General features: G+C 44.1%; 1 protein-coding gene across 1 annotated transcript in view; it reads left to right on the top strand.

Annotated features, from left to right (window-relative positions):
• LOC121553293 (adhesion G protein-coupled receptor B3) overlaps window positions 1-21,867 on the top strand; it is a gene marked incomplete at its 5' end in the record, with an annotated part of 101,740 nt that overhangs the window by 9,262 nt on the left and 70,611 nt on the right. Inside the window, 6 exon segments of the mRNA XM_045218459.1 lie at window positions 2,066-2,230; window positions 5,053-5,177; window positions 5,179-5,218; window positions 8,365-8,466; window positions 16,673-16,779; window positions 18,613-18,807. Coding sequence (XP_045074394.1) covers window positions 2,066-2,230; window positions 5,053-5,177; window positions 5,179-5,218; window positions 8,365-8,466; window positions 16,673-16,779; window positions 18,613-18,807 — 734 coding nt within the window.

The following is a 21,867-nucleotide window of genomic DNA, read 5'->3' as shown; positions in this document are numbered from 1 at the left end:
GAGAGAGAGAGGAGAGAGAGAGGGAGAGAGAGAGGACAGAGGGGAGAGGGGAGCGAGAAGAGAGAGAGAGAGGAGAGAGAGGGGAGAGGGGAGAGAGAGAGGAGAGAGAGGGGAGAGGGGAGAGAGAGTAGAGAGATAGGAGAGAGAGAGAGGAGAGAGAGAGGAGAGAGGGGAGAGAGAGGGGAGAGATGGGAGAGAGAGGGGAGAGAGGGGAGAGGGGGGAGAGAGAGGAGAGAGATAGGAGAGAGAGAGAGGAGAGAGAGAGGAGAGAGGGGAAAGAGGGGAGAGAGAGAGGAGAGAGAGAGGAGAGAGGGGAGAGAAACAGGATGCGTACGGTGTACAGGCCTCATGACATATTTAAAAGCAGCATGTGCCGTTCATGCTCACATCATAATATGGGTTGAGAACCCGCTGTCATAGAGTCAACACTGCAACGCTGAAGAGGAAATCACTTAGCCGCAATTGCCAGTGAATGGTAAGCAGATTAGTGATGATGAGTTTTTTCCACAATCACTGTGTGCTAGATGGTAGACAGACTGTGATGTGCTCACAAAAAAAGAACACGCATACACACACAGACACACACAGACACACACACACACACACACTTTCCTTAGTTTTTTCAGTTGCCTGGCTTTAAAAGCCTGCAGTCCATTCAGTCCAGTCAGGCGCAATCCAATTAACAGCTATTTTCCTGAGCAAATGAGGTGTCTTGTGTGTGTGTGTGTGTGTGTGTGTGTGTGTGTGTGTGTGTGTGTGTGTGTGTGTGTGTGTGTGTGTGTGTGTGCGCGCATTTTTTGGTGCGTACGCATATGTAATTTTTTTCTAACTTTCGCTAGTGCTAGTTGATGTTGGATGTTAAATGGAAATGGTTTTGTCTGGGTTGTGACGGTACATTGATAGATGTTTCTTCCCAGGCTTTACTGGTTGACCCTGTAGTTCAAGTCTGATGTGTGGTGACACGACTACTTCTGTGACCCCCTCAGTATCTTGTTTTGTCTCAAGCTCTTCATTCTTTTTGTCAGAACTATTTACAACTCTGCTAGTGTCTCAGGGGTTTGGCTAAAAGCAAAAAGACACATTTCTGTGGACTGTAAGGAAATGGACAGGATTCTTCCTCTCTCCTTTGTAAGAAAAGGCCGAGTTCTTCATTCAGCTGTAGGTTGTTTTGCAGAAATATAACTCTGGCTAGCCCTCTCCGTAAAAAAAAAAAAGGGTGTAGTTGGTAATAAGTACAGCAGGAAGTTGTTTGTAGAGGCAATGACAAGTACAGGTGGCGAACCCATTACTTTCTGTGTTTGTCCTCTGCGCCGTTTTAAGGCATTTTCACCTGTCAAAAGAGAACTGAGAACTAGCAGCTCCAAAAGCAGAAGAACTGAATTGTCCCTATTCCATGTATAGTGCACTTCTACTCTGGTCAAAAGGAGTGCACTATTTGGGTACAATTTGGGACACATCCATACACAGCCATTCTCTTGCAATATGACCCACTAGACCTGAGCTATTTCAAGCCACTCAAACCACAAGCGGTAAAGGTGTGTTCATGCATGAACATTGCACTGTGTTTTCAGTGGAAGGATATTATAATATGGGTGTCTGGTTGTCAGGCTCTCAACCTGAAGATAGCCATTTGAATATGGTCTCCTTCCACTTCTTCTGCCTGACTGTCCTATTTCTCTCCCTCTTGGGACTGGGATGTCTGTCTGTCTTTCTGTTTGTGTGTGTGTGTGTGTGTGTGTGTTCGTGTCTGTCTGTCTGTCTGTCTGTGTGTGTGTGTGTGTGTGTGTGTGTGTGTGTGTGTGTGTGTGTGTCGTGCGTGTCTGTCTGTCTGTGTGTGTGTGTGTGTGTGTGTGTGTGTGTGTGTGTGTGTGTGTGTTTGTGCGTGTCTGTCTGTGTGTGTGTGTGTGTGTGTGTGTGTGTTCGTGCGTGTCTGTGTGTGTGTGTGTTTGTGCGTGTCTGTCTGTCTGTGTGTGTGTGTGTGTGTGTGTGTGTGTGTGTGTGTGTGTGTGTGTGTGTGTGTGTGTGTGTGTGTGTGTGTGTGTGTGTGTGTGTGTGTGCGCCCCAGTGGACGGCCAGTGGCAGGAGTGGAGCCTGTGGAGTGACTGTTCAGTGACCTGTGCCAACGGGACCCAGCAGAGGACCAGACAGTGCTCAGCCGCCGCCCACGGTGGGTCAGAGTGTCGTGGCCACTGGGCGGAGAGCAGAGAGTGTTACAATCCAGACTGCACAGGTAAGACTCTGACTGGGCCACGTAGCTATTAATGCCATCATCACCATCACCATCACCATCACCATCATCACCATCATCATCATCACCATCCTCAACATTGATTGTGAAGCTCAAAAAAGTCACTTATAGATAGTGCTGAGCGATTAACCAAAATTGTGGATATTTTTTGTTTTTGAAACAACAAATTGACTGATGTCGGTTCAATTATTTGAATTCCATTTCGTTCAGTTTTTTTCTTCTTCTGTGAGCTCAATGCGCACATTAAGTAGTTTCTCTAGAGATAAATCAGATCAAGCCCGAACTGTGTGATGTAGTCGGGAGTTGTAGTTTCCAACAGGCCAATATTCTACATAGTTTAGTCCAGAAAACATGGTAATTAACTGCAATGACCATAATCCATTGCGTGCCTACTTGTCCGGTCTGTGTGTTTCTTTTACACCTGCTACATTAGGTTAGTGTGGGGCAGACATGGAGAGGGAGAGAAGAGACAGAAGATAGATATAGAGGGCAGCTGCTTCTCAGGGTCTCTCTACCTGAAATTACATTATCTAAGTGATTAGTAGTTGGTATTCAGCAGTCATAAAAGTATGCCTTATTTACTTTGAAGAACTACTAAAATATTGAGATGACTTGGAATGAAATAAAAAAGTAATCAAATAAAACACATATTTTATTAAAGTAAAGTAATGTGAATAAATTATGGTTAATAAGTGATAAGCAGCAATGGGAAGTCACTACCATCATGGGACTTGTATTAATTGTTGTATTCTGTGTTGTTACAGCATTCAACCCTCATAATGCATAGTGCATTTAATTTAAAAACATTTATAAATCTATTTTATGAATCTAACTGAAAACGAACCGACTTCAAAAAGCACTAATCTCTCAGCAGTAATTTTGGATGATTTGAACATGATGTAATTTGGACGAACTATCCTTTTAATAAAATAAAAGCAGCTTCTGAATCACCATACAAAATACATGCTGTGAACAATATGAACATGTCAAGCAAAATTTAATTCTGAATACAAAACTACTACAGTATCTGTAACTACTGCAATAAGACTGTTGGTCAATCTAGCACTGGGCAGAGAGACCAGAGAGTTCTGCAATCCAGACAGATCAGGGCCTGGCTGACACAGTGTGTGTGTCCATGTGACGGACGTCACTGTGCTCGCTCAGCCGTCCCACTTTCACACAGAGACTAGAACCCAGAACATCTGCCTTGCAAACACACATGGCCGCCCTCATGACAATATCTTAGTCAACTACGCTACCAAAAAGCTAGTGACCATGTCCCATCAATTAGATGTATTAAAATCCTGTTGGATATACTGTATATGTGTTATTCATGTAGTGCAGTGTTTGCTACGCTAAACTGTCTGTCTCAGAGGTATTTCCAACACTTAGATGCTAGCTTAGTATTAGTGGACTGCTAGCAGTCTGAATGTATGAAGTCAGAACCCTGGAACTCTCGTCTTCAAATATGATTTTTACAGTAATGCATTGATAATGTTATAGAAAACTGGGAGACAATCAATGCTCTCACACCAAATCTTGGTGTGAAGTAGGTAAACGTTGCAGTACTGGCTTGTTGTGTGATGGACGTGGTTGGGATCATTTCTGTCCATTTCAGACCTCCACTGAGGTTAGTCCTTGGACCTGTGTGTAGATACGGGGTTAAATACAGGTCGGATGGAGGGATGGAGGAGGAATGGAGAGAGGAAATAGAGGAGTGTGTCTCACTTCCCAGGGTTGTTCCACCTTTCAGACAAGGTCATGTGATTAACTGTTTAGCTGAGGGGGACCATCTGTTTTTTTCTAATGCTCGATTTTACTGTGTTCATTAAAAAGCCATAAAACATGCCACTGCTTTGGGAAACTTTATCATAAAAGGCGTTTTAATATTGGCAAAGTGAGGAAAGTTATCACCGCAGTCCCAGGGCAGCCTCCCCAGCCATAAAAGGAGACATATTCCTGATTATTACAAGTATTATCAGTCATTTTATTAATTGAATCCGGCTAAAATTCTGCCAAAAACTCATTTTTTACTATATCTCTGGGTACTATAAAACATGTCCATAGATGTGTCCCAAATGGCACCCTATTCCCTGGGTCCTGGTCAAAGCTAGTGCACTATATATTGAATAGGGTGCCATTTGGGACACATGTTTGGGACACAACCCATGTGTCCCAGTATATATAATCCCACTTACTGGTGTCTGTGTAAAAATGAATTCACATTTTCTAGATACACTTCATAGTATAGCTGCATCCCCTGGGGGACATAGAACATAGAATGTTCAAGGTCATGTGGTATCTGTACTACCAACTAAATGTTGCTCTTCCCAGAGTACCCCTGAAGTACCCCCTCATGTACATTTTACCAGTAGGACTATGGTCTCATGAGTCTTCTCAAGTACCCCCTGTGGATAAGGCAATCAGCAGACAAGGAGAGCACACAAGGAGAGGAAATAAGGAGAGGACACGTGGAGAGGAAACAAGGAGTGGAAACAAGGAGAGGAAACAAGTAGAGGACATAAAGATAGGATACAAAGAGAGGACACAAGGAGAGGACACAAGAAGAGGACACAAGGAGAGGACACGAGGAGAGGACACAAGGAGAGGACACGAGGAGGAGACACAAGGAGAGGACACGAGGAGGAGACACAACGAGAGGACAGATATTTAGGCATTTGAGAAAGAGCCCCTCTTTAACAGTGATGTGTCTCCTCCGCAGCCAATGGCCAGTGGTTTAACTTTGATATGTCTCTCCTCCTCAGCCAATGGCCAGTGGTTTAACTGATCTGTCTCCTCCTCAGCCAATGGCCAGTGGAATCCCTGGGGGCCTTGGAGTGGCTGCTCCAAGTCATGTGACGGGGGTTGGCAGAGGCGGTCGCGGGTGTGCCAGGGGGCGGCGGTCACCGGGCAACAGTGCGAGGGCACTGGGGGATGAAGTCCGCAAGTGCAGTGACCAGCGTTGCCCAGGTAACGATAACCCCATAACCGCCATAATTGAGACTGCAAGAGTCAATTAACTGTAAGTGTGGCGTGAAGATAATGATCTTCCTCTATGCTGAGGAAGAGGGAGCTGTAGGAGGATAGGATAAGAGTTACATAAAGCAGAGGGTAGGTAGCCCAGCTTCTGCTCTGAAAACAGACAGAGCATGTGAAGATACAGTCTGCAATCCAACAATGGATTCAACAACAGAGTAATAAAAACCTTATATTTTGGGTTATGATAAAGATTGACAGTTGTGCTAAACTCATTAGATATGCATACTGTAGGTTATTGTCTATTCTTCAAGAACCAATGGGTAAATATCAAGAATTGAAATGACAATTGAACAGCTTCCCAAATCACAGACTGTAGCTTTAAGAGGAGAACGTTAGAGAGAGAGAGAATGGAGAGAGACTAGAGAGAGACTAGAGAGATACTAGAGAGAGACTAGAGAGAGACTAGCGAGAGAATAGAGAGAGAGAGAGAGAGCAAGAGAGAGAGAGAGAGAGAGAGAGAACAGCGAGAGAACACAGAGAGAGAGAGAGAGAGAGAGAGAGAGAGAGAGAGAGAGAATGGAGAGAGACTAGAGAGAGACTAGAGAGAGAATAGAGAGAGACTAGCGAGAGAATAGAGAGAGAGAGAGAGAGAGAGAGAGAGAGAGAGAGAGAGAGAGAGAGAGAGAGAGAGAGAGAGAGAGAGAGAGAGAGAGAGAGAGAGAGAGAGAGAGAGAGAGAGAGAGAGAGAGAGAGAGAGAGAGAATGGAGATAGACTAGAGAGAGAGAATTTAGATATACTTTTTAGATAGAGAGAACGGAGAGAGAACAGAGAGAGAGAACAGAGAGAGAGAACAGAGAGAGAACAGAGAGAGAGAGAGAGAGAGAGAGAGAGAGAGAGAGAGAGAGAGAGAGAGAGAGAGAGAGAGAGAGAGAGAGAGAGAGAGAGAGAGAGAGAGAGAGAGAGAGTGGAGATAGACTAGAGAGAGAGAGAGAATGGAGATAGACTAGAGAGAGAGAGAGAGAGAGAGAGAGAGAGAGAGAGAGAGAGAGAGAGAGAGAGAGAGAGAGAGAATGGAGATAGACTAGAGAGAGAGAGAATGGAGATAGACTAGAGAGAGAGAGAGAGAGAGAGAGAATGGAGATAGACTAGAGAGAGAGAGAGAGAGAATGGAGATAGACTAGAGAGCAGAGAGAGAGAGAGAGAGAGAGAGAGAGAGAGAGAGAGAGAGAGAGAGAGAGAGAGAGAGAATGGAGATAGACTAGCTTCTAGCTGTAGGCCTAATTTATGATTAATATCTTAATATTAAGTGATGTTGTTGATCCACTCACTTGTTTGAATCTCCATGGAGACCGTTCGCTACCACGGCGATTAATGCAAATTCAAGCTTTTGTTTGACCATTATCGCCCTGTAAAGAGTGGCACAGTGTCTGTTTTAGAGAAGGACTGTAGGGAAACAGTTCCCATTATCAATCTTTTTCAGACCTGTTCTATTTTAAGCATCCAGTTTAATCCAACACAAAGAAAACATTTTTGAAATACAGCATTTTCATGTATTACAATCTAGTTACAATCTAGTCTACACTTATGCAATTACAGACAACATAGCCTAAGTCAGATGAGGCTGGTGGGAGGAGCTATAGGAGGACATGCTCCTTGTAATGGCTGGAATGGAATTAATATAATGGTATCAAACACATCAAACATATGGAAACCAGGGGTTGGAACCAAAATTACATGAACAGAACCATTCTTTTTTTCATTCCGTTCCACTGTTCCGACCAGCAAAATAAAGTTCTGAACTGGTTCTAACCCAAAAAAATACCGGTTTATATTGTTCCTTTCTGTTCCTTTCTGTTCCTTTTTAAACCTCTGAAATATATATAATTTTTTTTACATTTATCTCTACATTAAATAACTTTACTGATCAGTGCACCCAGAGCTGCTTGCTATGGAGGGTAAGCCATTTAATCTGTATAGGAAAGTCGTTAATAGCAAATTGTATTTTGCCGTAACAGCATGTTTTAATCATAATGAAAGACAAACACACACACTGTGCTGCCAGTCACAGTGTAGGGCGCGAGATGCAACTGAAATGTTGAGGGTGAGGAGAGAGCGAGAGAGTATGGAGGAAGCTTGCCTTGAAGCGCTGGGCATCTTGTTATGACATGCATTATCTGAATTAGGCCCACTGCGGAGGAGCAGCTTCTATGGAGGAACTTTGAATGTCTTTGAACTTCCGAGTTGGTTTAACGTTGGACCAGAGCAAACGTTAGCTAGCTAACTAGCTAACAAGCTTGTGTGTGCAGAGCAGCACTAGAATTAAAATCACGTCTTACCTTTTTGTAGTTAATAAATCCGATGTGAAACGTGATAACTATAGTATCCTTAACTAGCATTGAAAAAGTAAATCCATTCTTCTCTAATTAAACATCTCTCCCTAATTTCTGAATTACGCTTGTAACGTTGTCAGTAGGCTACAGTAACCTATGCTTCAGAGGGGGAGGGGCTACAGTAACCTATGCTTCAGAGAGGGAGGGGCTACAGTAACCTATGCTTCAGAGGGGGAGGGGCTACAGTAACCTATGCTTCAGAGGGGGAGGGGCTACAGTAACCTATGCTTCAGAGGGGGAGGGGCTACAGTAACCTATGCTTCAGAGGGGGAGGGGCTACATTAACCTATGCTTCAGAGGGGGAGGGGCTTCAGTAACCTATGCTTCAGAGGGGGAGGGGCTACAGGAACCTATGCTTCACAGGGGAGTGGCAGGTAGCCTACACACAAATGTACACCAACTGGCAAAGATTTCCAGCTGGCAGGCAGACACTGGAATAATAATAATAATCATTTCTGAGTGACAGAGTGAAGGCTTTGCATAGGCGCTTTGTTGCGACTTAAAATAACGTTATTAACCGGTTCCCATGCTTTTAAAATAATGGTTCTCTTCCGGAACAGTATATATCACTTTAGTTTATGGTTCGGCTTCTGTTCCTTAAATAATTTTGTTATTTTCTGTTTTCCGGTTCTGTTCCCTGAATGAGCCCGTCCTCCTATAGCTCCTCCCACCAGCCTCCTCTGGCCTATACATATTTCTGAGTCAGCAATAACCCAGCAATGTGTTGTCTACGGTTCCCTACCCAGCGCCGTATGAGATCTGTCTGGAGGACTATGCTGTATCCATGGTGTGGAAAAGAACACCTTCAGGAGAACTGGCCTTCAACAGGTGTCCTCCCAATGCCACGGGTAAGGAGATGTGTGTGTGTGTGTGTGTGTGTGTGTCCTCCTAATGCTACAGGTAAGAACACGGTCATGCCCTGGGGTTTTGTCTAGCCTAGTGGTTACCATCACTGCCTTTGGGGCATGTGAGCGTGGCATCCAACACTTGTCGGACCCACCCACTTATCCTACTTTTTACATTCAAGTCTTCACTTTAACTTTGATTAATTAAAAACATGCAAAATAACACTTTTAAAAAAGGATTGTCCTGCTGGTCTGAATTCTGGCTCCGGTCACTGTATGGCCATTGACCGAATAATGAACCAAGGGAAACTAGAGCACTTCAGAATGTTCTACTGTACCTTAGTTGATAATGAAATTAGTCATTTTCCAGGCGCTATATGTTGGCTTTTCATTGGGAGCTTTCTGTCCATTACTCATGTGTAGAGCGGACTAGTGGTGATGGATATGTCCCTGTCACATTCCACTGAAACATCCATTCCTGCTGTGATGGATTTGAAGTGCTTTACACGGGGGTGTGAGTCCCAAATGGCACCCTATTTCCTATACAATGCAGTACTTTTTTTTAAATGCTGCACTACATAGGGAATAGGGTGCCATTCTGGACGCAGATGGTATCTACTGAACAGATTTCCCTATTTGCATTGCATTGACCCTCACAGCATTATGTCAATTCTGTGAGAGTCAATGGCGCCGACGGAGACCTGGTGCCGACGAAGATGGCGGCCTCGCGACTAGCTCTTAGGGAACTTTGTGGTATTTTTTTTTTTTAATGTATTATTTTTTACGTTATTAGCTCAGGAAGTGTTTTGTGTCATTACATACAGCCGGGAAAAACGATTAGATATCAGAGCGGCGGTAACTCACCAGCATTATGACCAGGAATACGTCTTTCCCGAAGCAGATCCTTTGTTTGCTCTCCCCAGGGCAATTGAACTGATTCCGGCGGCTGACCCAAAACATCGCCGGCGGAGGAGAGGCACTCGGAGCGGCCTGCTGGTTCGACTTAGGAGGCTCGCACACCACCCACTGCTTCCAAGTATACTACTCGCTAATGTTCAGTCTTTGGATAACAAAGTCGACGAGCTCAGGGCAAGGATTTCAAGGATTTCATTCCAGAGAGACATCAGGGCCTGTAATATACTTTGTTTCACAGAAACATGGTTCTCTGGGGATATTCTGTCAAAATCGGTCCAGCCAGACAGTTCATCGCGCAGACAGAAATAAATATCTCTCCGGGAAGCAGAAGGGTGGAGGTGTGTGTTTCATGGTGTTTCATGGTGTAATTGTAGTAACATACAGGAACTCAAGTCCTTTTGTTCACCCAACCTAGAATACCTCACAATCAAATGCAGACCGTATTATCTCCCAAGATAAATTTATTTAGTTATAGTCATGGCCGTGTATATCCCCCCTCAAGCCGATACAACAACGGCCCTCAAAGAACTTCACTGGACTTCATGCAAACTGGAAACCACATATCCTGAGGCTGCATTTATTGTAGCCAGGGATTTTAACAAAGCAAATTTGAGGACTAGGCTGCCGAAGTTCTATCAACATATCGACTATTGTACTCGGGCTGCTAAAATCCTCGACCATTGCTATTCGAACTTCTGGGATGGTTATAATGCCCTTCCCTGCCCTCCTTTCTGCAAATCTGACCACGACTCCATTTTGCTCCTCCCTTCCTATAGGCAGAAACTCAAACAGGAAGTACCCATGCTAAGGACTATTCAACGCTGGTCTGACCAATCGGAATCCACGCTTCAAGATTGTTTTGATCATGCGGACTGGGATATGTTCCGGGTAGCTTGCAAAAACAATTTAGACGAATACACTGAAACGATGTTGTGCCCACTGTGACTATTAAAACCTACCCTAACCAGAAACCGTGGACAGATGGCAGCATTGGCGCAAAACTGAAAGCGCGAAACACCGCATTTAACCATGGCAAGGTGACTGGGAATATGGCAGAATACAAACAGTGTAGCTACTCACTCTGCAAGGCAATTAAACTGGCAAAACATCAGTATACAGACAAAGTAGAGTCGCAATTCAACAGCTCAGACACAAGACGTATGTGGCAGGGTCTACAGACAATCACGGACTACAAAAGGAAAACCAGCCACGTCACCGACACTGACGTCTAGCTTCCGGACAAGCTAAACACCTTCTTCGCCCGCTTTGAGGATAACACAGTGCCACCGATGCGGCCCACTACCAAGGACTGTGGGCTGTCCTTCTCAGTGGCCGATGTGAGTAAGATATTTAAGTATGTTAACCCCCGCAAGGCTGCCGGCCCAGACGGAATCCCTAGCCGCGTCCTCAGAGCATGCGCAGACCAGCTGGCTGTTGTGTTTATGGACATATTCAATCTCTCCCTATCCCAGTCTGCTGTCCTCACATGCTTCAAGATGGCCACCATTGTTCCTGTACCCAAGAAAGCAAAGGTAACTGAACTAAATGACTATCGCCCCGTAGCACTCACCTCTGTCATCATGAAGTGCTTTGAGAGACTAGTCAAGGATCATATCACCTCTACCTTACCTGTCACCTTAGACTCACTTAAATTTGCTTACCGCCTCAATAGATCCACAGACGATGCAATCTCCATTACACTGCACACTGCCGTATCCCATCTGGACAAGAGGAATACCTATGTAAGAATGCTGTTCATTTACTATAGCTCAGCATTCAACACCTTAGTACCCTCCAAGCTCATCATTAAGCTCGAGGCCCTGGGTCTGAACCCCACCCTGTGCAACTGGGTCCTGGACTTCCTGACAGGCCGCCCCCTGGTGGTGAAGGTAGGAAACAACATCTACACTTCGCTGATCCTCAACACTGGGGCCCCACAAGGGTGCATGCTCAGCCCCCTCCTGTACTCCCTGTTCACCCATGACTGCGTGGCCAAGCACGCCTCCAACTCAATCATCAAGTTTGTAGACGACACAACAGTAGTAGGCTTGATTACCAACAATGACGAGACAGCCTACAGGGAGGAGGTGAGGGCTCTGGGAGTGTGGTGCCATAGAAATAACCTGTCACTCAACATCAACAAAACAAAGGAGATGATTGTGGACTTCAGGAAACAGCAGCGGGTGCACCCCCCCTATCCAGATCGACGGGATCGCAGTGGAGAAGGTGGAAAGCTTCAAGTTCCTTGGCGTACACATCACTGACAAACTGAAATGGTCCATCCACACAGACAGTGTGGTGAAGAAGACGCAACAGAGCCTCTTCAACCTCAGGAGGCTGAAGAAATTTGGCTTGGCACCTAAAACCCTCACAAATGTTTACAGATGCCCAATTGAGAGCATCCTGTCGGGCTGTATCACCGCCTGGTATGGCAACTGCACCGCCCGCAACCGCAGGGCTCTCCAGAGGGTGGTGCGGTCTGCTGAATGCATTACCGGGGGCAAACTACCCGCCCTACAGGACACCTACAGCACCCAATGTCACAGGAAGGCCAAAAAGATCATCAAGGACATCAACCACCCGAGCCACTGCCTGTTCACCCCGCTATCATCCAGAAAGCAAGGTCTGTACAGGTGCATCAAAGCTGGGACAGAGAGAATGAAAAATAGCTTCTATCTCAAGGCCATCAGACTGTGAAATAGCCATCACTAGCACATTAGAGGCCGCTGCTGCCTATTGAAATCACTGGCCACTTTAATAAATGGAACACTAGTCACTTTAATAATGTTTACATATCTTGCATTACTCATCTCATATGTATATTCTGTATTCTGTTCTATAATATTCTACTGTATCTTAGTCAATGCCGCTCTGTCATTGCTTGTCCATATATGTATATATTCTTAAATTCCATTCCTTACTTGGATTTGTGTGTATTGGGTATATGTTGTGAAATTGTTAGATATTACTTGTCAGATATTACTGCACTGTCGGAGCTAGAAGCACAAGCATTTCGCTACTCCCGCAATAACATCTGCTAAACACGTGTATGTGACAAATAAAATTTGATTTGATTTGATGTGTTTTTAAATAGCCTACAGTCAACGACAGGGCCACATTACCAGGCTTCCTATGATTATATTACCTACAGCAGAATGGCACTTTCTAACTGCTGTTTTCTACAAGCAAGGAAAAAGGCCTCCTCTTCCTCCCCCTGTCCTCCTCCTCCTCCTCCTCCTCCTCCTCCTCCTCCTTCCCTCCCCTCCCCTTGTCCTCCTCCTTGTCCTCCTCCTTGTCCTCCTCCTGTTTATCAGAGACCTGATGACTCCACAGTGTACCTGTTGGTTCATCCATGCGGTGGGGCTGATAAGCTGCTGTGGTTGTTTGTGTTGTGAATGGTAGAAATTGAAGCATGGAAGCAGTCACACTGAACCCTCTAGTCCTCCACCGCGCTCTCTGTTTGATTCCACTATCAGACCACTGGATACGGAGGACATTGAAAACTGCAGGAGGTGTTTGGTTAGACGAAGGTTTTGCGTCCCAAATTGAACCCTATTCCCTATATAAAGCATTACTTTTGGCCTTGGTCAAAAATAGTGCACTATGTAGGGAATATGGTGCCATTTGGGACCCAGCCGAGTTCTATCTGGTCTGTGAAAAGAGATGGAAACAGGACCAGGGGGATTGTGTTGAGGAAACAGGGATGCTCAGTGGGGTGGGGGAGTGTGTGTGTGTGTGTGTGCGTGTGTGCATCTCTTGGTGGAGCCATGTGTGGAGTACTCTCCAGCAAGTCAACAGCTGGGTAGGTATGATGCAAAACCCTTGTGGAAGATGGCGTGGCGTTGGATGGTGTGTGTGTGTGTGTGTGTGTGTGCGTGTCCTCATATCAGTGTCAGTGCTACTATGTTGATACCCTGACACAGTGTATCCAATTTGTTTTTTTAATGTGTGGACATGCCTTGTTGCTTGTTGCAGTTGAACACAGATGAAAGCACATATGATGTGAGAGACGCTGGTGTAGATATATCTGTTGTATGTAAAACGCTGGTGTAGATATCTCTGTTGTATGTAAAACGCTGGTGTAGATATCTCTGTTGTATGTAACACGCTGGTGTAGATATCTCTGCTGTATGTAAAACGCTGGTGTAGATATCTCTGTTGTATGTAACACGCTGGTGTAGATATCTCTGCTGTATGTAACATGCTGGTGTAGATATCTCTGTTGTATGTAACACGCTGGTGTAGATATCTCTGTTGTTTGTAACACGCTGGTGTAGATATCTCTGTTGTATGTAACACGCTGGTGTAGATATCTCTGCTGTATGTAACACGCTGGTGTAGATATCTCTGCTGTATGTAACACGCTGGTGTAGATATCTCTGCTGTATGTAAGACACTGGTGTAGATATCTCTGCTGTATGTAACACGCTGGTGTAGATATCTCTGTTGTATGTAACACGCTGGTGTAGATATCTCTGTTGTATGTAACACGCTGGTGTAGATATCTCTGCTGTATGTAACACGCTGGTATAGATATTTCTGCTGTATGTAAGACACTGGTGTAGATATCTCTGTTGTATGTAACACGCTGGTGTAGATATCTCTGTTGTATGTAACACGCTGGTGTAGATATCTCTGTTGTATGTAAGACGCTGGTGTAGATATCTCTGCTGTATGTAACACGCTGGTGTAGATATCTCTGTTGTATGTAAGACACTGGTGTAGATATCTCTGTTGTATGTAACACGCTGGTGTAGATATCTCTGTTGTATGTAACACGCTGGTGTAGATATCTCTGTTGTATGTAACACGCTGGTGTAGATATCTCTGCTGTATGTAACACGCTGGTATAGATATTTCTGCTGTATGTAAGACACTGGTGTAGATATCTCTGTTGTATGTAACACGCTGGTGTAGATATCTCTGTTGTATGTAACACGCTGGTGTAGATATCTCTGTTGTATGTAAGACACTGGTGTAGATATCTCTGCTGTATGTAACACGCTGGTGTAGATATCTCTGTTGTATGTAAGACACTGGTGTAGATATCTCTGTTGTATGTAACACGCTGGTGTAGATATCTCTGTTGTATGTAACACGCTGGTGTAGATATCTCTGTTGTATGTAACACGCTGGTGTAGATATCTCTGCTGTATGTAACACGCTGGTATAGATATTTCTGCTGTATGTAAGACACTGGTGTAGATATCTCTGTTGTATGTAACACGCTGGTGTAGATATCTCTGTTGTATGTAACACGCTGGTGTAGATATCTCTGTTGTATGTAAGACACTGGTGTAGATATCTCTGCTGTATGTAACACGCTGGTGTAGATATCTCTGCTGTATGTAACACGCTGGTGTAGATATCTCTGTTGTATGTAACACGCTGGTGTAGATATCTCTGCTGTATGTAACACGCTGGTGTAGATATCTCTGTTGTTTGTAACACGCTGGTGTAGATATCTCTGTTGTATGTAAGACGCTGGTGTAGATATCTCTGCTGTATGTAACACGCTGGTGTAGATATCTCTGCTGTATGTAACACGCTGGTGTAGATATCTCTGTTGTATGTAAGACACTGGTGTAGATATCTCTGTTGTATGTAACACGCTGGTGTAGATATCTCTGTTGTATGTAACACGCTGGTGTAGATATCTCTGTTGTATGTAACACGCTGGTGTAGATATCTCTGCTGTATGTAACACACTGGTATAGATATCTCTGTTGTATGTAAGACACTGGTGTAGATATCTCTGTTGTATGTAACACGCTGGTGTAGATATCTCTGTTGTATGTAACACGCTGGTGTAGATATCTCTGTTGTACGTAAGACACTGGTGTAGATATCTCTGCTGTATGTAACACGCTGGAGTAGATATCTCTGCTGTATGTAACACGCTGGTGTAGATATCTCTGTTGTATGTAACACGCTGGTGTAGATATCTCTGTTGTATGTAGGACACTGGTGTAGATATCTCTGCTGTATGTAACACGCTGGTGTAGGTATCTCTGTTGTATGTAGGACACTGGTGTAGATATCTCTGCTGTATGTAACATGCTGGTGTAGATATCTCTGTTGTATGTAACACGCTGGTGTAGATATCTCTGCTGTATGAAACACGCTGGTGTAGATATCTCTGTTGTATGTAGGACACTGGTGTAGATATCTCTGCTGTATTTAACACGCTGGTGTAGATATCTCTGTTGTATGTAACACGCTGGTGTAGATATCTCTGTTGTATGTAAGACACTGGTGTAGATATCTCTGCTATGTGTAACATTTAACCTTTAACACTATTGCACAAACACAGAAGGTAGCATCTGGCTTCCAAATAGCTATAGTGTATGTTCAGCCCTATACTCCCACTGGAAGATGTGAGGGGCTGGGGGAAATTACACAAGGAAGATAAGTCTCCTATGAACAAGTATTAATCTCTCTCTCTCCCCCTCTTTCTCTCTCTCTCTCTCTCTCTCTCTCTCTCTCTCTCTCTCTCTCTCTCTCTCTCTCTCTCTCTCTCTCTTGTCATGTCTTGTCTCTCCCCTTGCTTCTCTCTCTCTCTCTCTCTCTCTCTCTCTCTCTCTCTCTCTCTCTCTCTCTCTCACACACTCTTGCTCACTATTTCATTCTCTATCTCTGCCTCCACTCCGCACCAACCTTCTCCCCCCACCTGCTCCCCCTTCCATATCTGTCTCCCTCTCTATTTCTCTTTCTCTCTCGATCCTTCACCCCTCTCCCTTTCCATCTACCGCCTCCCCCCTCTCTCTCTCCCTCTCCCCTCTCTTGCTACCCTCTCCCCTCTCTCTTTCTCTCTCTCTCTCTCTCTCTCTCACTCTCTCTCTCTCTCTCTCTCTCTCTCGCTCCCCCTCTCTCTCCTTTTCTCTCTCTCTCTCTTTCTCTTTCTTTCTCTCTCTCTCTCTCTCTCTCTCTCTCTCTCTCTCTCTCTCTCTCTCTCTCTCTCTCTCTCTCTCTCTCTCTCTCTCTCTCTCTCTCTCTCTCTCTCTCTCTCTCTCTCTCTCTCTCTCTCTCTCTCTCTCTCTCTCTCTCTCTCTCTCGCTCTTCTCTGCTGACTCCCTATATTTCCTCTCTTCCGTTCTCCGGTTCTGTGCTTATTTCTTTGCCCCTTTCCATCTACCGCCTCCCCCCTCTCTCTCTCCCTCTCCCCTCTCTTGCTCCACTCTCTCTCTCTCCCCTCTCTCTCTCCCTCTCCCCTCTCTTGCTACCCTCTCTCTCCCCCTTCTCTCTCCCTCCCCTCGTTCTCTCTCTCTCTCTCTTTCTCTCCTGTCTTCCACAGGCACCACTAGTCGACGCTGCTCTCTGGATCACCGTGGTGTGGCCTATTGGGAACCACCCAGCTATGCCCGCTGCATAACCAATGAATATAGATACCTTCAGCAATCAGTAGGTCTATCTTCAGTAGGTCTACTTCTCTTTATATCTCCTCTCTTCTCCTATTCTCTTCTCCTCTCCTCTTCTCCTCTCCTCTCCTCTTCTTATCTTCTCCTCTCCTCTCCTCTCCTCTCCTCTCCCTCCTCTCCTCTCCTCTCCTCTCCTCTCCTCTCCTCTCCTCTCCTCTCCTCTCCTCTCCTCTTCTCTTCTCTTCTCTTCTCTTCTCTTCTCTTCTCTTCTCTTCTCTTCTCTTCTCTTCTCTTCTCTTCTCTTCTCTTCTCTTCTCTTCTCTTCTCTTCTCTTCTCCTCTCCTCTCATCTCCTCCTCTCATCTCCTCCTCTCCTCTCCTCTCCATCTCAGTTTGTGGCGCATCATAAATTCACCATTACCCAGTGTTCCCAACCGCACTGTTGCCAAAGATTAACTACATTCAATAGGGGAGAAAATTATAACATTCATTTGTAATGAATAGACCTCTGCAACTCTTTGATTTAGTGCTACTGGCAGTTTCCCCCATAGCACCAATGTCTCCCGTTGATGTTTCTCATCTTTGGTCTGTGTATTTTATAACCACTTTCCCTACTGTGGAAGCAATGATTTGGTAGTATTTAGGTATATATTGTTTATTCTCAGAGCAAGGTAGTATTATTATACATGTATTAAAGAATGAATGGTTAGGCCTTAGGCTCTATTAAATATTCTATCCATCATTCCCTGACCCAGAACGGATTTAAGGCCGGAACAAATTGGACCGAATAGAATGATACTGAACAATAATAAGCTCGTACTTGAATGGGGAAAATAGAGGAGATTTAAAGCTGAATGCTGACTGCATACTATTAACCCCGTCCAGTCATGCAAAATGTCATCGCTCCACTGACATACCTCTACTCTCTCTCTCTACCCTGCCGCTAATGTTCTACTTCATACTTCTACATTGGCTTTCAAACATCTGTGGGCTCAGACATACAGTTGGGTAGAACTGTGAAAATGAAAGACTTACAGGGGATGGTAGATATTTCTTCAGTTGTTAGTCATCTTCAGTGTATATATTTCAAACTCTATCGCTCTTTTCCGATATATGCAATTATGCTAGTGGCATGGTAATGTGGATATTGGTAATGTGGATATTGGTAATGTGGATATTGGTAATGTGGATATTGAAAGTAGACAATATTATAGAGACTAATAACACTACAGCAGATGTTAATGCAGACAGTTTAAACCACATATTATAGAGACTTATAACACTACAGCGGATGTTAATGCAGACAGTTTAAACCACATATTATAGAGACTTATAACACTACAGCAGATGTTAATGTAGACAGTTTAAACCACATATTATAGAGACTTATAACACTACAGCGGATGTTAATGTAGACAGTTTAAACCACATATTATAGAGACTTATAACACTACAGCGGATGTTAATGTAGACAGTTTAAACCACATATTATAGAGACTTATAACACTACAGCGGATGTTAATGCAGACAGTTTAAACCACATATTGTAGCAATATACTGCAGAGAACAGTCCCACAGTTCTCTTCCTCCTCTTCCTTCTCCTTGAGGTGGAGGGTCAGAGGAGGCTGTAATATAAACTGTAGTAATACTGTAATGATATACTCTATATTATACTGAAGAGGACCGCCAGGGCCTTATGGTCGTCTCTCTTCACTTCCTTCTCCTGGAGGTGGAGGGTCACCTGGCTAAGGGCCAGAGGATGCTGGCCTTTTAGTGCATTACAAATTAAATCAATCAATGTAGTAATACTGTAGTAATATACTGTAATACAGTGTAGAGAACATATCAGGCCTCATAGTTAATTTCTTCTTCTGGAGATCCAGGGCCATCTAGCTAAGGGCCAGGGGAAGTTGGCGGGGGATGGGATGTCTCAGGTGACCAAGACCCTGCTGGATCTCACCCAGAGAAGGAACTTCTACGCTGGAGACCTTCTGTCCTCTGTGGAGATACTCCGAAACGTGACTGATACCTTCAAGAGGGCGAGCTACGAACCAAGCTCAGACGACGTGCAGGTGAGCGGATCGGTCTCTTTTGTCTTGAAAAATGTTGACAATAAATATGCTGCTGAGGTAGAATGGTGTGTGGGGGTTATTTTTTATTTGTGTTACAGGGATACTTTTTTTTCTGCATACAAGAAAATAGAAAACAATATGTTCAACATTTAAAAGGAAAATAACATGTTTAGGAGAGGTAGAGAAACCCCGAGAGGCTTGTAAAGGCATCTCCCCCTTTCAAATGAAATTGGAACGATTATTTACAAAGTTAAAGTCTTTGTAGTTTTATTTTCAAATCATCACTGTATGTCTAATAAATCACTGAGCCATTGGTCTATATCACATTGTGACCTCATGATGTGGGCCAAAAGTTCCATCCCACCTGAACAAGCTGAAATTCTAGTCATTTTTTCAAACAGCTCTTACACAAAAATGACATTATTATAATTTTCACAATTTCAGTGTTATTTCGACCTCATAGTGTGTAAATATCATACAAAAACTGGAAAATCACATTTTTAACTGCACTGATATTTTAATAATGTCAGAGATACATCTAATTGCCCAACCATAGGCTTCACTGCAGCTCAAAGGATCAATAATTGTTCTACAGATGATGTGGTGTAGTCAGGAGCCGTTGTACAGACAGTGTACCCTGGGATACTCAGAGGGGGAGGAAGCTAAGCTCCAGGCAAGCAGCTCTTACCCTCTAGATAAGAGTGTCTGCTAAATGACTAAAATAGAAATGTAAACAAATGGGTACCTGCCTGGGTTGTGCTGTTACCTCTGTTATCATGTTGTCTAACGCTACCATTGTATATTCACTGTAACATGTAATTGTTGGTATTTTTTCCCCAGAGTGGGTGAATGTTATTATGTTGTCTAAATCTACCATTGTAATCATTATATTTACTGTCATATGTAATCATTATATGTATGTAACATGTAATCATTATATTTACTGTCATATGTAATCATTATACAGTGGGGAGAACTAGTATTTGATACACTGCCGATTTTGCAGGTTTTCCTACTTACAAACTGTAATTTTTATCATAGGTACACTTCAACCGTGAGAGACGGAATCTAAAACAAAAATCCAGAAAATCACATTGTATGATTTTTAAGTAATTAATTTGCATTTTATTGCATGACATAAGTATTTGATCACCTACCAACCATTAAGAATTCCGGCTCTCACATACCTGTTAGTTTTTCTTTAAGAAGCCCTCCTGTTCTCCACTCATTACCTGTATTAACTGCACCTGTTTGAACTCGTTACCTGTATAAAAGACACCTGTCCACACACTCAATCAAACAGACTCCAACCTCTCCACAATGGCCAAGACCAGAGAGCTGTGTAAGGACATCAGGGATAAAATTGTAGACCTGCACAAGGCTGGGGTGGGCTACAGGACAATATGCAAGCAGCTTGGTGAGAAGGCAACAACTGTTGGCGCAATTATTAGAAAATGGAAGAAGTTCAAGATGACGGTCAATCACCCTCGGTCTGGGGCTCCATGCAAGATCTCACCTCATGGGGCATCAATGATCATGAGGAAGGTGAGGGATCAGCCCAGAACTACACGGCAGGACCTGGTCAATGACCTGAAGAGAGCTGGGACCACAGTCTCAAAGAAAACCATTAGTAACACACTACGCCGTCATGGATTAAAATCCTGCAGTGCACGCAAGGTCCCCCTGCTCAAGCCAGCGCATGTCCAGGCCCGTCTCAAGTTTGCCAATGACCATCTGGATGATCCAGAGGAGGAATGGGAGAAGGTCATGTGGTCTGATGAGACAAAAATAGAGCTTTTTGGTCTAAACTCCACTCGCCGTGTTTGGAGGAAGAAGAAGGATGAGTACAACCCCAAGAATACCTTCCCAACCGTGAAGCATGGAGGTGGAAACATCATTCTTTGGGGATGCTTTTCTGCAAAGGGGACAGGACGACTGCACCGTATTGAGGGGAGGATGGATGGGGCCATGTATCACGAGATCTTGGCCAACAACCTCCTTCCCTCAGTAAGAGCATTGAAGATGGGTCGTGGCTGGGTCTTCCAGCATGACAACGACCCAAAACACACAGCCAGGGCAACTAAGGAGTGGCTCCGTAAAAAGCATCTCAAGGTCCTGGAGTGGCCTAGCCAGTCTCCAGACCTGAACCCAATAGAAAATCTTTGGAGGGAGCTGAAAGTCCGTATTGCCCAGCGACAGCCCCGAAACCTGAAGGATCTGGAGAAGGTCTGTATGGAGGAGTGGGCCAAAATCCCTGCTGCAGTGTGTGCAAACCTGGTCAAGACCTACAGGAAACGTATGATCTCTGTAATTGCAAACAAAGGTTTCTGTACCAAATATTAAGTTCTGCATTTCTGATGTATCAAATACTTATGTCATGCAATAAAATGCAAATGAATTACTTAAAAATCATACAATGTGATTTTCTGGATTTTCTTTAGATTCCGTCTCTCACAGTTGAAGTGTACCTATGATAAACATTACAGACCTCTACATGCTTTGTAAGTAGGAAAACCTGGAAAATTGGCAGTGTATCAAATACTTGTTCTCCCCACTGTATGTATGTAACATGTACTCATTATATTTACTGTAACACATAATCATTATATTTACTGTAACATGTAATCATGATATTTACTGTAACATGTAATCAATATATTTACTGTAACATGTTATCATTATATTTACTGTAACATGTAATCATTATATTTACTGTAACATGTAATCATTATATTTACTGTACCATGTAATGGTGAATGCAGTGGTAAATGGTAGTCATTTCAAATGAATTTCTCCAAAATTGATACATGGACAACGAAAGCTCCATTATGGCTGTATTATTGTATCAGAGAACCCTCCCTCCTGTCACCCCCTCTACCTCTTTCCCCCTCCCTCCTGTCACCCCCTCTGCCTCTTCCCCCCTCCCTCCTGTCACCCCCTCTACCTCTTTCCCCCTCCCTCCTGTCACCCCCTCTACCTCTTCCCCCTCCCTCCTGTCACCCCCCTCTACCTCTTTCCCCCTCCCTCCTGTCACCCCCCTCTACCTCTTACCCCCTCCCT

Source organism: Coregonus clupeaformis, unplaced genomic scaffold (assembly GCF_020615455.1).
Source record: "Coregonus clupeaformis isolate EN_2021a unplaced genomic scaffold, ASM2061545v1 scaf1594, whole genome shotgun sequence".
NCBI lineage: Eukaryota > Metazoa > Chordata > Actinopteri > Salmoniformes > Salmonidae > Coregonus > Coregonus clupeaformis.
The sequence above is the reverse complement of the archived record's forward strand: the minus strand, read 5'-3'. Positions and strand labels throughout refer to the sequence as shown.